The sequence below is a fragment of the Mus musculus genome, chromosome 12 (assembly GCF_000001635.26).
Source record: "Mus musculus strain C57BL/6J chromosome 12, GRCm38.p6 C57BL/6J".
Taxonomy (NCBI): Eukaryota; Metazoa; Chordata; class Mammalia; order Rodentia; family Muridae; genus Mus; species Mus musculus.
In genome coordinates this window covers 75,812,913-75,826,034 of record NC_000078.6, presented here as the reverse complement: position 1 = coordinate 75,826,034, position 13,122 = coordinate 75,812,913, and the positions used below count along the sequence as shown (strand labels likewise).

At 47.1% G+C, this 13,122-nt stretch overlaps 2 protein-coding genes across 2 annotated transcripts in view; one reads left to right on the top strand and one right to left on the bottom strand.

Annotated features, from left to right (window-relative positions):
* Syne2 (spectrin repeat containing, nuclear envelope 2) overlaps positions 1-7,717 on the bottom strand; it is a 292,611-nt gene extending 284,894 nt beyond the window's left edge. The window contains exon 1 of the mRNA NM_001005510.2: positions 7,557-7,717. The gene's annotated coding sequence lies outside the window, so the exon portion shown is untranslated. The remainder of the gene's footprint in view (positions 1-7,556) is intronic.
* The window catches only part of Gm40447 (predicted gene, 40447), a 73,850-nt gene continuing 67,134 nt past the window's right edge, over positions 6,407-13,122 (top strand). Inside the window, exons 1-2 of the mRNA XM_011244246.1 lie at positions 6,407-6,538; positions 6,684-8,126. Coding sequence (XP_011242548.1) covers positions 6,407-6,538; positions 6,684-7,952 — 1,401 coding nt within the window. The 3' untranslated portion in view covers positions 7,953-8,126. The remainder of the gene's footprint in view (positions 6,539-6,683; positions 8,127-13,122) is intronic.

Here is a 13,122-nt window from a genome sequence, read left to right as displayed (position 1 = left end):
GGGCCCATGTGAACTCCAGAGCCAATCAGCTAACAAGACAGAATGCCCTGACCCTCCCGGCCTCTAATTACTTGCAGCTTGTCTGTCTGTCTGTCTGCCTATCTGTCTGTCTGTTTCTGAGCTAGTGTCCTCTGGGGCCCAGGCTGACTCCTGACTCACTTTGCAGCACAGGTGAACTGGACCTTGCCATGGTCCTTACCTCCACTCTCTGAGCACTAGAATGGCAGGTGTGTGCCCATAATCCCAGCATTCAAGAGGCAGAAGCAGCAGTATGCTACAAGTTCAAGGTCGACCTAGCCAAAGTATCAAGACACTGTGGTAAGTGAGTGGTAGGGGAGAGAAGGAGAGAGGAGAGGAAAGGGGGGAGGAAGGGAGGAGAGCACAGCACCCTAGGGTTTTCACAACCCACAGGAAGTGGTGTAAGGACACTTACAGAGAAACCGTAATATTCTGCGATCATTACCGAGAGCATAAAGAATGATGCCCAACAGCCACGAGCAGAAATAAAAATAGGGTTTTTACAATTCTTGGGCCAGTGAGAGGGCTCAGCAAGTAAAGGCGCTAGCCGCCAACCCTGACCACCTAAACTCAATCCCTGTCAGCCTCGTGTTGGAGGAGAGACCCAAGTCCCACATATTATACTCTGACCTCCACATGTATGCCACGGCAAACATGAGTATACATGGACACATACATTCGTTACATTTCTAATGAAAGAAACATTTAAAAGGAGGAAAGAAGAAATCAGGTAAAGAGGAAAAGATTAGAGAGCAGCTTCACTGAGCTCCAGATCCCCCAACATCTCTGCTAAATGATGCTCTGTGAGGAGTTCTCTTCAACTGCAGGACACTTCAAGGTTTTTTGGTCTCTAGGTCCTAGATGCTGGTAACAAACGCCTCTAAACCCTGTCTCCAGACACTGCTTCCTAACAGTCCACAATGCTGGCAGGGGTGGAGTGGACTTCCCCTCACACTTCATGCTCGAAGCAAAAAGAAAGTTCCTGGGCCTAAATGTGCAAGCACAGCTGTAAATCCTTTTAGAACAGAAAAATCTCTGTGACTTTTCTAGCAATACCAGAAGTACAGTCCATGAAGGATAAACCGATAAGTCAGAACTAGAACCCAGAAAAGTAACTGCAAAGGTAATGCAAGATTCTGTTCTGGTTGAAACTGCTCCTCCAAATGATGAAATTTAATCAGCATCCCAACAGCACTAAGAGGTGGGACCTTTAAGAGGCCACAAGGGGCTTGGCCTGCAGACGTGGATTGTTGATGTCACGGTGGCATCGGCCCTTACTGATCTTGACCTTCCCTTGAAGGACAATGAACAAGAAGATTCTCTAAAGTCTTAGCCTTCTGGTCAAGTCTGTATACTATAAATTGTTCAGCCTGGAGTGTTCTGTTACAGCAGACAAAACTGGGTATCTGACAAAGGACTTAAGACCATTTCACAAAGAATGCTGAAAACATAAGGGAAAAAATGAAAGAAAGATACAAACATGTCTGATTAAAAATAATAACAAAGTTGTAAATTATAATTTAGTTTATAAAAGGCTACAGAGATGGCTCAGGGGAGAGAGGCACCTGTCACCAAGCCTAACAACTTGAATTTGATCCCCCGAACCCACGAAAAGGTTAAGGGAGAGAATCAATTACTCGATGTCTTCCTCTGACCTCCATACACATGCCCGGGCACTAAGGAACCAACACACACATCACACATGTCAACAATGATTAATGTAAAAATAATAAAAGCTTTTTAAAAGTTAGGCATCAAATTTTAACTTAAAAAAAAAAATTTAACGCTTTTTTAAAGAGTGTGGCTCAGCAGGTAAAACCTCACAAGCAAGCAGGACCTGAGTTTGATTCCCAGAGCCCTGATCTAAAAAGCTGGCTAGTGCCTGCACGCACACACACATCATACACACACATACACACACATACACACACTCACTAATAAATGAAAATTTTAATAAATAAATCCTAAGAAGGGACGCTCTCCTGATGGACTGACATTAGCGAACTTTCGAAAGTCAAAGCAAAGACGCAGAGAGAATACGAAATCCCATCCCAGAAATTCAGATCCATCAGTCAAACTCTCCAGTGATTGTGTGGAAAGGAGGCTTGGGGAAATGAGGGAGGCCAGAGGAGAGATAGTTTCACATTATCTATATTGGAGTCCAAATATAGAAAGTCAACCGTGGTGGTACAGGGCTAGGGTGCTAGCTACTAAGGAAACAGAAGCAGTAAGATGGCTCGAGCCCAGGACTTTGAGACTAACCTGAGCATCATAGTGAGATCTCTATGGCAGCCCCTCCAAAATGATTAAAATACTGCCCCTCCCCCACTGGAAAGATGATGAGTCAGCAGTTTACAACACTTGCTGTTCTTCCTCCTCAGGATCCAAGTTCAGTTCCCAGCACGACCATCTGTAATGCTGGCTCCAGAGAGTCAGTGTCCCAGTCTAGTATCAGAATTCACATGCACACACACACACACACACACACACACACACACGCACACGCTTGTGTAGATGTGCACATGCACACACATCCGTAACTAAAGTTAAAATGAAATTCTTTTAAAAATGCAACTTAAGCAGGGCAGTGGTGGCGCACGCCTTTAATCCCAGCACTTTGGCTGCAGAGGCAGGCAGATTTCTGAGTTCGAGGCCAGCCTGGTCTACAGAATGAGTTCCAGGACAGCCAGGACTATACAGAAAAACCCTGTCTCGAAGAAAAAAAAAAAGCAACTTAAATATTGGTATTCCAGTAAAGCAAGGACAATTTAAAGTTAAAATCAGGAAAGAATATTACCTATAACCTACAAGTTCATGAAGATTACGGGTACTAATCAAAGGTGATTTTATACTACCTCAGATATAATATTTTATTTTGTGAAAGCAGAAAAAAGGGCATTTGACACAAAGCACTGTGATAGTAAAAGCATGTGTTTCTGTCTCCCCTCTCCCAGACCCATTGGGGTGTGTGTGTGTGTATATATGTGTGTATGCATGTGTGTATGTATTATATGTGTGTGTGTGTGTATATATATAGTGTTTGTGTGTACATACATCTGTATACAGTGTATATGTATACATACTGTATATGCACATATATACAGTGTCTGTGTGTATATACAATGTGGGTATGTAGTATCTGTGTGAATGCATGTGTATATAGTGCATATGGTGTGCATGTCTGTACATGTGTAGTACACTCTGCGTGTGTGTGTGTGTGTGTGTGTGTGTGTGTGTTTTGCTGGGGAGCTCACATACTTTCGTCATCGACATGGTCTTTAACATTGAGCTACACTCCCAAGCCTAGGTGGGACTTTTTGGTTTGGGGACTTGGCAGGGCGGTATTTGCTTTATTCTGGATTTGATTTTCTGAGACAAGGTCTCATGTGCTTTCAGTTTTTTGCAACCAGGTCTCATGTAGACTGGCTCTGTAGCCTTGAACTCTCTACCCTCTGGCCTCCACCTCAAGTGTTAGGATTACAGCTGTGACTACCACACCTGGTTCTTGTTTGCTTTTAAACATCCCACCGTGAAGCCTTGAAGAATAAGCTCTATTTTCTCTCAGCACTACTTCTTAACTAATGTATCACTTCCCTGACATTTCTCATAACAGTTACAGCAGAGAAAACGGCTCTGCTGTTTTCCCAGTTGGCCTGTCCTACTCCTGGACAGACTCAGACGCTTCCCCTCCCCCACCACACCCCACAGTCCGGGAAGCTGACTTCTGTCACTGTGGACTGAGCACTGCAGCGGGCCTTCTTCCTACTGCACAGGCAGATCCATCAGCACTGGGATCAATCCTTTGACTTTGGTGCAGTAGTGAAACCCAGAAGCTTCAGGTCAGAGGCCTCCTACCCCAGGCTCTGACATACGCAATCTTCCCCCAATTCCAGAGTTTTCGAACCATAAAATGGGACAAATAAAGAGCACAGACAGGGAGTCCACGTGACTTCCAAGATGGCACCCTGCATGAGCTGCACCTGATTTTAATTTTCGTGCCTCTCCTCCCGTTTGTTTCCTTTTCACTTTTTGGGATAGAGTCTTAGTCTTGCTCAGCCAAGCCTCTTACCTTGGCTGGGGTTACAGTTGTTCACACCACAACATCCATCATTTCTTTCTATACTCCCTTCGTAGTAGAGTGCCTAATGACAGTGACACATAAATCCACAGCAGCCAGGCTCTTTGCTGCCTCAAGGGCTCGGCACATGCTGGGCCTCTGCATGATCCCCTTCCAAGCCGGTCTCCACTCCGCAATCTCTCATCCCACCCGTGGGTTACCTTCCTCCCCCTTTCAAGTACCACTATCACCTTCCAGGACCCATTGGCTAGTCCGACTCAGCTCCCATCATTCACTTCCTTCTACATGACAGTACATGACAGTAAGGGGAACCTACTGCACACCAGGCACTCTTCTAGATCCTAAGCACACAGTAGTGAGGCAGGTTTCCATGGCTCATGCCTGTCGTTAGCACTTGGGAGGTAAAAGTAAGAAGATGGGTTCAAGATTGTCCACAATTCCATAGCAAACTCAAGGTCAGCCTGGGCTACCTGACTCTGTCTCCAAAAAAGAAAGAAGATACAGAAGTGGGTAAGATGGCTCAGAGAGAGTTGGGGGGGGGGGGGGTGAGGGCAATGTGTTAGTACGAGACAACAAATTATAAATTAGTGAGGGATGCATTATACATTAGGCAGCCATAGGTGCAATGGAGACAAAACTTATGAAGGAAGAATGGGAGTTGCTAGGGTGTGATTTTTTAAACCTGGGAGTCACTGAGACAATCGCATTGAGCTATGGATGGAGGCTACAATGAGGATAGCAGTGAAGGGACCACATCTCAGGCAGAGCAAAGACCCTTAGCAGCAAGAAAGCTGCTGTACCTAAGACACTTGGGCAAGGCGAGGAGAGAGCAGATGTGACATGGGATGGGTAAAAGGATGAAGGACCAGAAACCGGAAGGGGTGTGGCTCCAGGAGCCCCCCGCAGGTCTGTGCCCACCAGAGGGACCCAGAAGGGCAGTTAGAGGGTTCAGAACAGGAGTATGAGGTTATGTACTTTACGCTTCAAACACCATGATTAAACTGGACACAGTGGAGCACACTGGGAGATCCCAAACAAGTTCAAAGCCAGCCTGCGGCCACTTGACAAATCCTGGTCTCAAAATGAAATAGAAAGGGGCTGGGGTATATCTCACTGGGAGAACGTAAATGAAGTCACGAGTTTAATCCTTAGTAGATAAGCAAATAAAGTACAAAGCGAGCTGTTAGTTTGATAATGTATTTTATTTTCCACCTACTTTCTCCAGTATATAAAGGAAGTGACCCCAGCTGCCTTGTCCACTCTAGAGTCCCCACACCTAGCACTCTATAGTCTCCCCAATGCCCTCACCTCTAGCACAATGCAACCTGCATACTCAATAAATACTTACGGATGAGCAAGATAACCACAGGCTATACGTACATTCACAATAAGCACCTCACGAATGACCACTTGTATTATTTGGGTCTCCCAGTGTCCAGCCCAGTGGTTGGCACATTGCAAGAGCCTATTGGCAGATATGAATGTTTGTGAAATTACTGGAAATCGCTACTTAGACACATGATGAGTCACAGCCAATAAATGATAAGTAGCTTTTCGTCCCTGGCAGTTGCTAGAATGGGACCTATTCTGCTTTGAATCCTCCAGTAAACTTTCACTGGTGCTACTGAGGGCACACAAGACTCAACCCCCTGTGACTCAGCCCTGTAAACACAGGCAGTATCCAGCAACACCATTAGCCCGAGTCCATTGAAACGCTAATAACATTTCTAAGTGGGTAAACTTACTCTTTTTTTTTAAAGAGAGAGACTCTTACTGTATCAGATAAGTTGATCCAAAGTGGTTTAATTTGGGATTTTTAAACATTCAAATAGAAGCTGTTAAATCATGAACTGGTGGCTGAAAGTTGTAATTCCAGCACCTGGGCTGGAATAAGGAGCTCAAAGCCAGGTTCAATTATGTAACAAATTCAAGGCTATCCTTGATTACCAGAGACCCTGTATCCAAACAAAACCAAATGGAAGAAGCTTTTTAACTCAACTAGGTAGGCAAAGACCAAAACCCTTCCAAGGTTTACTCATTTTTATCTTCGCCAGCGTCTTCACTAATAAAACTTTATGTGTATTACACCTGTTCCCACCACCCCGAGTGTGTGTGTGTGGGGGGGGGGGTGTTGCAGAGGAGGAGGCAGCTGACAGGCAGGACAGAGGCCACACAGTAGCCACCGCAGGGAAAGCCTTTGGAAGTCTTGAGAATTTTCCAGAAAGAAAACTGGAGCCCCAGTCATGCGTTGAAGCGTGTAAACACGTCAAAAATCCTAGGCCATAAAAACCGAATGCTCCTTCTCCCATGATGGCGTTTACTGGAACGGGAGCTGCGAGGAGGCCAGGTCTGCTTAACTGTGCCCCCACCCGAACATTCGAGCTCAGCCACAGAATTACCTCCAGCAAGAGCTTTGGGGGATGGAAACTTTTAGGGAAGCAGGTGGAGTTGCTTCAAATAAAACTTTTCAAACATTTGTTAAGTCCCACGGTTACTGAGAGCCTCCCCGGTTTGCCTCGAGCTACTACATGGTGCCTGTGCACAACCGCGCCTGCTGCCACTCCGTCCCGACGCTCCCTTCCACTAGGGGAGGGGAAAACAACTTTCGGAAATAAGGCGCGTCCACAAAGGCAAGTGTTACACTGGACTTCTCCACCTCCATCTCAGGCAGCGGCTCCTGTGGCCAGCAGCCCTGGATGCAATCCACGGGCCCCCTCCCACACTGGGCATCTTTTCAGACCTCAAGAGAGAGACCGTAAGGAGGACCAGGTGCTACCGTCAGACCCTAAAGGCAATTGTACAGACAACAAAGACCGCAAGCGATCAAAATGGAATTATAATCCCCGCGGTCCCAGCGCCCCCTCTCCGCCCGCCGAGACTCAGGGCCGCCGCGCCCGCCTCTTCTCTTCCAACGCAAGGGTCCCGCGTCCTGTCCACAGTGTGCGCCCCGGCTGCAGGTTCTCCGGTCCCCGGGGCTAGCCTCCCGCCGCCCGTGGTTTTGCAATCTCTGCGCCGCGGCTTCAGTGTTCTAACACCCGGTTCGAAATCTTTCCCGCCCAGGCGTGACGCGAGGAATGCAAACAATCAGCCGAGCGCGCCCGCCTGGACCGGGATAGGGGGACAGTGGGGAGTCCCGGGGCCGAGCTGGGTGCACCCGCGGGCCGGGCCCGGAGGTGACACAAAGAAGCCCGGGACACCAACGCCAATCGCTGGCGCTCGCCGCGATCCCCAGGGTGCCCCGCCCGCCGCTAAGTTTACAGCGCCCCGCGCGCCCCGCTGTCCCCTCCCGGGTGAAGTTTCCCACGGCCCAGCTGGGAGCCGGGCATCCAGAGACTCCCGTGGGCCCCCCGGGCTCCCCGCTGGGCTCTGGGGACTCCGCAGGGCTCGTGCCCGCCTCTTCCCCGCCCTCCCGCTCTCGCAGGGCGCTTTAGGGCGCGGAGCCCCCCGCGGCTGCGCTCACCGTTGTCTGCCCGGCCGGGAGGCGAGGGCCGGAGTTCGACCCGACCTACTCCGCGCCCCCCTCGCCTCGCTGCCTCGATGGCGCCCCTCGATCGCTCTCCCGCTCGCTCTTCCGTGCGGCCGAAGGCTTGCGGCGCAGCCGAGCGCGCTCCGCTCTGGACTGGAGGCTACAGACCACGCCCCGCGCCCTCCCGGCCCGCCCAGTCCCGCGCTCGCCGCCGCCCGGAGCAGCGCACTGGGGGCGGAGCCGCCTCCCTGCGGCCACCGCAACTTTCCCTCCGCCTTACAGACCCTTGCAGGTGGCGGGAGTGAGGAACTAACTCCGAACGCAGGTTCACGAGCCTCCGCCTCCGTGCCTACCCGCAGCTGGAGACAAAGGGGAGGCCGACTCTCCTAGAACACTTTTCAGGCGGGTTTCACTTCTTCACGGTGGGTGGATGCCTAGATCTACAAATCAGCGAGCCGACCGCGATCCGGTCCTTGAACCCAGGTGGAGCCTTAGAGAAACATGGACTTTTCATCGGCTTCTTAAGAGTGTCAGGAAGCCCAGACCTCGACCTCACCTACGGAGGTAAGATAAGGAGGTGCTTATTTAACAATGCAGATAAGTGACACCCCCCACCCTATTTCCCTGTCCCCCCCCCCCCCGCCCCGCGCGTGCCAGCCTGCAGGATGGGCTGAGGAGAGCCGCCTCAAACAACGACATTCAGGAGAAAGTGGGTCCCTGGGAATCTGTCCTGTAGGTGTCAGTTGGATTTTCCAGCAAATTACTCAATCCTGTGAACTCAGGATGACATCACCTGACTCCCACTCGCGTTTCGAGTCGCTGTTATAGTATTAAGACTCTTGAAGTCAGACACCAACGCATCACTTCACTGTTAAATCACAAAGAGGCAGTGGCCTGAGTTTCTATCGCAATCAAATTTAACTTCATGCAAGTCCCGCCTCATGCATATTGTGTAGCTGCAGAATCTTATCTGGATTGCTTAGTGCGCTACTGATGGCCCAAATTAAATGGTAAGGGTCGAAGATTAAAAGTTTGACGACAGTGGGTTCAGCTAATCCATGTTTCCGGGAAACGTAGGTTTTAATTCTATCCACACTCTCCTCTCTGCGAGTATTGAGGTGACACAAGTAAACTGTGAAAATACATGCTTTATTGTCTTTTTTCGCCGTACTATATCTGCATGGCATTTCTTGTATTCTAGGTTCACTCTGACCTTCCAAGTTCTTAGACTATTTGCTATGCATCCCGTAATGGCTTGGTGGGCGGAGCTCGAGGTGTGGTTCAGTGGGTAGCCTGCTTGCCTAGCTTTGATCCTCAGCACTTCATATAAACATGAAGTGATGGTGCCCACTTGTAATCCAACACTCAGGAGGTGGGGACAGGAGGATTGGGAAATCAAGGCTTGCCTCAGCCACATAGCAAGTCTGAGACCACGATGGGGTACAAAAGACTTTCTCAAAAAATATTTTTTCAAATATATATATTTCAAAATAAATATATAGAATTATATTATTTATCACATATTATATATGAATTATATGCTGTAGAATATATATATGTATTTATAGTTTGCAGCGTGATCTGCTTGTCAGAGTCCTAACAGTTGGAGCAGGAGCTGACTCTGACTCTTTTGCCTGCTTTTGGGACACTTTTTCTCCTACTGGGTTGTCTCATTCAGCCTTAATACAAGTGGAGGTGCCTAGTCTTATTGCAACTTGATATGCCATGTTTGGTTGGTATCCAAGGAAACCCTGACCTTTTTTAAGAGAAACACAGAGGAATAGTTACAGGCAGAGGGGAGATGGGGGAGGGACTGGGAGGAGAAGGGAGGAGGGGAGGGGAAATTGCAGTCAGGAATATATATATATATATATATATATATATATATATATATATATATATATTACATATACATATATACACATATATGCATATATGTGTCTCTCTATATATGGATACAACAATGTTCCATAAAACAAGAAGAGTCTTTCCTTTTTAATCACAGAGTCACTTTCTCTGAAATCACAGAGCCAGTGTCTAGAAGACTTCGGGGTTTGGCTTCAGGATTTATAGAACCACCTACAAAGCATAGCCTCTAATTGCTCTCTGGTCATTCTGTATTTGTTGCTTTCTTCACAGCAAATGTTACAGATCATCATGGCAGCCATGTCAGGAGAAACTGTGAGAAATAATTTCCTGATTACTGCTCCTTTCTAGGCATCCATGCTCTGCGCCCCTAGAGTGAGAGGATGGCTGGCCCAAATCCTGCTACAGCAGTCGAGAGCCTGGAATGTAATGTTTCAGAATGTTCTACAGTATTTCCAATTAGATCCTTCTAATTACCCGTGGTTTCTCTTGGCATACCAATTTGGATGTGAAATTAATAGCTACTTTAAATCTGAGAGTAAGATTGGTGGTGGGATCGCTAGAATAGATCCTCTTCGCTTTGAAGTGAAAATTAAAGCTGTAACGCTAAGCCGACCAAACAACCACACCTACATCATTTGTGCACAACAAGGAGCCTGTAAACAGAGCTCCTTTCCTTCCCTCTCTGGGAAAAATGATCAGTGAACCTGCCAGGCCTACTTCCTCCCAAGAAACCTACACCTCTGGAGTGCTGAGATTACAGGCATGAGCCACCACACCCAGATTTATATAGCACTAGGGACATAACCCAGGGCTTCGTCCTTGCCAGGCAAGTCATCTTCCAACTGGGCTGCATCGCTGGCTCTCTCTTCGCTTTTGTTTACATCAAAGTTCTGTATTTATTGGGAATGACTCACTGGTCTCAAGAACCCACCTGGAAGACTACAAATTGGAACCAGGGAGATAACTCAGTGGTGGCAGAGCACTTGCTTAGAATATATGAAGCCCTAGATTCAATCGCCAGTTCAGAAAGGGGCCAAACTGAAAGTACGTATGCGATCTGGCACACAAGCACTTTATGGTTTGCAGTGAGAACAGCTGAAGACATTCTGGTAGCACCAACACACTGAGGAGTAGGTAAACCAAGACCTCTGACAAAGACAATGGTCTGAGGAACTCCTAAGAGTTGGCCATCTTCATATCATTAAAGGAGCTGAATGCACCACTATAAAGTTCAGCAGAGACTCCTCTCTGTCCCAGCACCGATCACTCTCGGTCACAACGGTTTGCATCCCTGCATCTCACAGCAGAGATGTGACTCTTTATATCTCAAGACCCTAAACAAGAACTCAGTAGCGTTTTTACTATGGAGTTCCTGTGGGTCTGGTACATGGGGGCTGTGTAGAAGAGTGTGGGGCTGCATCTAGCTCTACCAAGAAGGGAAACTAAATGGTTAGTGATGATTTCTGTGCTGAGGGCACAGAAGAGAGTAGTAGGAACATTAGAATCAAGTATTTATCAACCTTTTTAGTAATAGGGCATAGTGATGTTGTAATGGACTGGCGATAAGGATAAGTGAATTTAATGTCAATACAACGGTGAATTTAATGTCAATACAACGTATTAAATAGTATCTGAAGAGGCAGGCACTTTCATTCTCCTGCGCAGGTGAAACATTGTTTCCCCTCTATTGTTAACATTGTTACCGGTAATGTCAAAAGCCAACTGGCCCCAACTCCTCCTGCTCCCTATTAATGCCCCTTCTCAGCCTACAATCCACCTCCCGGTTTTTCAGCCCTTTGGGTGCACTCTCTAAGCCAGAGATGAAAATAGCTGGACAGGAAAAAAAATCGCTGCTCCCCTTTGTCCAGGAGTCTAGTCACACCCTAAAAAAGCCCAAACTTCTTATCTCATTCTGGACTGGTTTCCTGCCACGCTGGGAGCGCACAGAAATTAACCTTGGCTAATTGCTCCCCTGACCAGCTTGCTTTTTCTGAACATTGTTTTCATAAAAGTAAATAATTGTGTACAATAAAACATCTACAAGTGTGCACAGCCAACCAGGTCGGAGTCCAACTTTCTAGAATTTGAAGAAAATGTTGAAAGAATTTATTGTGCTTCACCGAAGTGGTGTGCATAAAGTGCCAAGCATACAGGCAAGCCAGGATTGCCCAGCAGAGACTCTCCGGGCTCTGCCTTCCTTTGCAGTAGCGGGGCTTAGAAGGCTGTTATCTTCCAAGTCACTTTGTGCCGGTGATATATTAAACTTTTAAAATTTAAGACTTATTTATTCTATGTTAATGAATGTTTCCCTAAATGTACAAACTGCGTGCATGTCTGGTGCCTACAAGGGGTCAGAAGAGGTTATTAGATCCCCTGGCACTGGAAGTCTGGATGGTTGTCAGCTAACTCGTAGGTGCTGGGAATCGAACTAGGTCCTCAGCAGGAACAACGGGTGCTCTCCCACCTTGATTTTGTAACAATTTTTGAAAAAACAAACAAAAAACCTATTTATGAAATTTTTTTTAATTCAACAACTGATTTCAGTTTTACAGGGAAGATTACAGCCTTAAAGTAAAATTGGTCTAATGTTATTTAATAGTAGCCTATCCCTGAATGAGAGCCAAGGCACCGTGACTCATACCTGTAAACCCAGCAGTAGGCAGGCAGATCACTATGGACTGAAGGTCAGTCTGGAATGCTTAATGAGTTCTAAAACAGCCTGGGCTACAAAGTGAGATTCTGTATCAATTCAACAAAAAGAACCCAAGCAAGCTGAGCACAGCAAGCAGCACCCAGCTGAATCCCAGCACTCAAGAGCTGAGGCAGGAGGATCAAGAATTTAAAGCCAACTTGGGCCATACAGGGAGACTTTATCTCAAAATAAACATTCAAGGAGCTAGAAGGATTGCTCAGAGCATATAGTGCTCTTGCAGAGGGATCAGGTTCAGTTCCCAGCACCCATGAGGTATCTCACAATCATCCATATCTCACAACCATCCATATCTCACAACCATCCATATCTCACAACCATCCATATCTCACAACCATCCGTATCTCACAACCATCCATAGCTCCAGTTTCAGGGGAATCTGATGCTCTCCTCAGACCTCTGAAGGTACCAGACATGTACTTAGTAAACAGACATGCATGCAGATAAAACCCCTATGCATTCAAAATACAATTAATAAGTAGCCGGGCGTGGTGGTGCATGCCTTTAATCCCAGCACTCGGGAGGCAGAGGCAGGCAGATTTCTGAGTTCAAGGCCAGCCTGGTCTACAGAGTGAGTTCCAGGACAGCCAGGACTACACAGAGAAACCCTGTCTCAAAACAAACAAACAAACAAAACAAAACAAAACAACAACGTTTGGGGTTGGTTGGTTGTTTTTCAAGACAGTGTTTCTCTGTGTAGCCCTGGGTATCCTAGAACTCACTCTGTAGACCAGGCTGGCCTTCAACTCAGAGAGATCTACCTGCCTCTGCCTCCCCAATACTGGGATTAGAGGTGTGTGTCACTATTGTCCAACTGATAAAAATAAACATTTTTTAAAAGGGTCAGTGAGAGAGGCCCTATAATGCCTGTACTTGGAGAGCTAAGGCAGAAGAATTGCCTCAAGTTAAGACCAGCCTGGGATATATAGTGAGTTCTAAACCAGTCTGGACTACAGAGTAAGTAAGATACAGGCTCAAATA